The 3569-nt window shown below is 36.0% G+C and overlaps 1 protein-coding gene across 2 annotated transcripts in view; it reads left to right on the top strand.

Annotated features, from left to right (window-relative positions):
* The window catches only part of LOC106873768 (uncharacterized), a 32007-nt gene that overhangs the window by 18728 nt on the left and 9710 nt on the right, over positions 1-3569 (top strand). For both annotated transcript variants that reach the window (XM_014921269.2, XM_014921268.2), the window contains exon 4: positions 1039-1089. In XM_014921269.2, the coding sequence (XP_014776755.1) occupies positions 1039-1089 (51 nt within the window). The remainder of the gene's footprint in view (positions 1-1038; positions 1090-3569) is intronic.

A 3569-nucleotide genomic window follows, 5' to 3' on the forward strand; every position in this document is an offset into this window, starting at 1 on the left:
TTGCACACCACAACTGATGCTTCTAATGTTCAGCTTTTCTCTCAAGATACTTACACTCTGACGGGTATTCACATTGACATTACACATCCAACTGAGCATACTGGCTTCATTCCTTGCGAGCTTACGTATGTCCTCAGCAGTTACAGCCCATGTTTCACTGCCATGTAGCATGGCTGTTCATACACATGCGTCATACAGTCTGCCTTTTACTCTGAGTGAGAGTCCCTTTGTCGCCAGCAGGGGTAAGAGCTCTCTAAACTTTGCCCAGGCTATTCTATATATATATTCTATATATATATATATATATATATATATAAGTAATAAAGTTAATATCTAGTCATAGAGTGACCAATGGTTTCACATCTATGAAGGCTATAGTATCGCAGACATCTCATCAGACACTAGTCTGAAGACAAATATAACTCTACTCCTCTGGGAGGCAGAAATCCATTGTGGTCATTTCGTCATCTAAGAATAAATAGTCCAGTGTCAGTGAGGACGGGTTATCTCCCTTAGACCAGCTATGTGTGGGCTGGGAGAGGGCTAACAAGGGATTTACTCCTTGGGCATGGCTGTGTGTTAAGAAGTTTGCTTCTCAACCACATGGTTCTTGGCTCCTTGTTTGTGGAGCAGGTAAACAGAAACTGAAAGGAGCCTGTCATATACGTGTGTGTGTGCACACGTGCATGACTTTGTATCAGTGTTTGTTCCTACCGCTACCACTTGACAACTGAAGTTGGTGTGTTTACATCTCTGTAACTTAGCAGTTCAGCAAAGGAGTACCTGGCTTAAAAAAAAAAAAAGTACTGGGGATGATTTGTTTGACTATGATTCTTCAAAGCATGGCCTCAGTTTAATGACTGAATTAAATAAAAGATAAGATATATATATATATAACCTAGTTTTCATTCTTGTGAGCTTCATTACTCTAAGCCTTTCTTTGTTTAGTTATCATTAGCTAAGAAGAGGTTTATCACATTCCTATAGAGTCCAATATATGAAATATAACAAAACACTTTACTTCACTTTTTTTTATAGAAATCACTGCAGAAGGAAAAAGGTTCACCCTATTCTACTTTCACTGATTTTGTAAGTACTTAATTCCTCTTAGTTACATTGGTGCTATTTCAACATTGTTATAACTGATTATATTATCATTGCTTTACTGTTAATTTCTTTATATTTGCAGTAGTGGGGATGATCTACTCAAGTACAGTACCTTACGATTTGTTGCAGCCCTTAGTTTCATCTTTATGATGTTCAGTATCTTGAGATGAGTTTTCACTACTTCTTCCTTGGTCCTCCTTTTCAATATATTCCTTCTACTTGGATCAGTTGATAATTCTTCATTAATTGTCAGTCTTCATGTGCAGTGTATGTCCATACCAGCATAATTTTGCACACTGCCTTTAATGTTCCTTATATTCATTTTTCTTCCTTGGTTCACCTGTTTTCCATTGTTCATACATATTCATCTCATTTCTATCTAACCTTCACACATCCATTTTTCCTAACCTGCAATGGATTTCAACATAAGCATTGTAAAATCTGACTTTTATCAAAAGAGAGAATCACTATATTGCCAAAAGAGATATTAGTTCCTTAAGCTCTTTTTCTTCCCATCCTTACACTGTGCAATACCCACTTTCACAGATAATTAGGTCACATAAGTAATAGGATCTGCCAGCTATTTCTAGAATAGCATATAAAATAATGGGGTCTTTCTGATTTGGCAGACACCATTTTTTATTTAGTTTTTAGTTAGTGTGTTTTCTACCGAAACATTTTAAAACTTCGTATACTTGTATATTTTGTCTTATACAACAGAGAAAAATTTTTATATTCGAAGTTATTTCATGTTAAAAGTTGTCGTATTTCGGTAATTTCAACCCATCACTGACTGCTATTGAGGTGAAAACAATTATTGCTGTGGTTTATCAACAATATACTGTGGCGGTGTAATGGGATCTTTTCCCTTGAATAAAATTAGTGCCATTGTTTGTCAACAACAACTATCGGTGGTACTGTTATTTATGACATCGTTCATGTGTTTGTACTGGTTTTAGCTTTAGGGTTTTAGGGTTAGGGTTTTAGAGTTAGGGTTAGGGTTCGGGTTTTAGAGTTAGGGTTAGGGTTCGGGTTTTAGAGTTAGGGTTAGGTTTAGGTTAGGGCTATGAGTATTTTTGCCAAATTTGGTGAAAATCTGTTCAATACACCGCCACAAATTTTTCACCAAATTTGGCAAAAATACTCATAAGCCTAACCCAAACCCTAACCCTAAAACCAGTACAAACGCACGAATGATGTCATAAATAACAATACCGCCGATAGTTGTTGACAAACAACGGCACTAATTTTATTCAAGGGAAAAGATCCCACTACACCGCCACAACGTGTTAACGAAATACGACAACTTTAACATGAAATAACTTTAAAAATATAAACTTTTCTCAACAACACAAAGAGTAAACGATGTTTTATATGACACATTCTACCAGTGTCCCAAGTTTGAAAGTGTTTTGTTAGAAAACAAACGGTGTCCGCCAAATCAGAAAGACCCTAATAATGCAATTCATAGGTATTCTTAGTACTATCTACTTTGTGCTTCTGCTATATACAGTTTTTTTTCCCGTCATCTTGCCTGTGATTCCATAGCATTTTTCATGTACCTGTAATTTACATTGGGTACACAATATATAATTCTTACTAACTCTTTGTCTACATATCAAACATGACAATTGAATTTTGTCTTCTTTTCCACTAGCTAGGCATGCTTCTGTAATAAGAACTTTGCTTGCAATTTTTTGACTGACTCAGGCCTGATATCAGCAGTCAGAGACTGATCAAAGAAAATTTCAGTGGTTCCCCAGTGATGCAATAGTGTAAAAACAATGGATGGAAGGAATGATTTGACATAGTTTCAGAGCTGTGTAAATGAAAACACACTTTAATAATGAAATATGCTCCAAGAGTTCTTTGGTTTAAGTATGTAGGTGATTTATGAATAAGAAACTAGTAGTTATGAGGTTAGGTATATAATCCTCAATGTAATAGTCATTTCATATTTGAAGAAAGGATATGTAAGGGACGACCGTGCGAACTCATAAAAGGAGCAATGGTGACGAATGGAAAAAACAGAGGACTCCTTTTATTTAAACGTGTCACACGGTCGAACATACAATATTATATCGATGATGATATACATGATATGTTACGCGACGGTAACATAGATGACCAGTAATGAAAGACCACAACCGTATTAGATGAATAACAGAAATATTTATTGTAGCGTTAAAGATGTATGTCTGTGAGTGAGTGTGAATGCGACATATAAGAACATAATCAAAGACAGGCCGTCATGCAAAGAAAAGTGTGTATGTGAGTGATACATGTGTGTATGAGTGTTTACAGCAGATAGAAAGAGAGTCAATAACACGTGAGCAATTATACCAGATCGTTAGTACACTATAGGAAAAGTTCTGTATGTGAAAGTGAGTTGGCTGAGTATGGCAGAGCTTATCACAAGTTGTGTTTTGGCGTCGATGCCAGGGCCTTGATTCTTGTTATAC

The sequence above is a fragment of the Octopus bimaculoides genome, chromosome 2, assembly GCF_001194135.2.
Source record: "Octopus bimaculoides isolate UCB-OBI-ISO-001 chromosome 2, ASM119413v2, whole genome shotgun sequence".
NCBI classification, from domain to species: domain Eukaryota; kingdom Metazoa; phylum Mollusca; class Cephalopoda; order Octopoda; family Octopodidae; genus Octopus; species Octopus bimaculoides.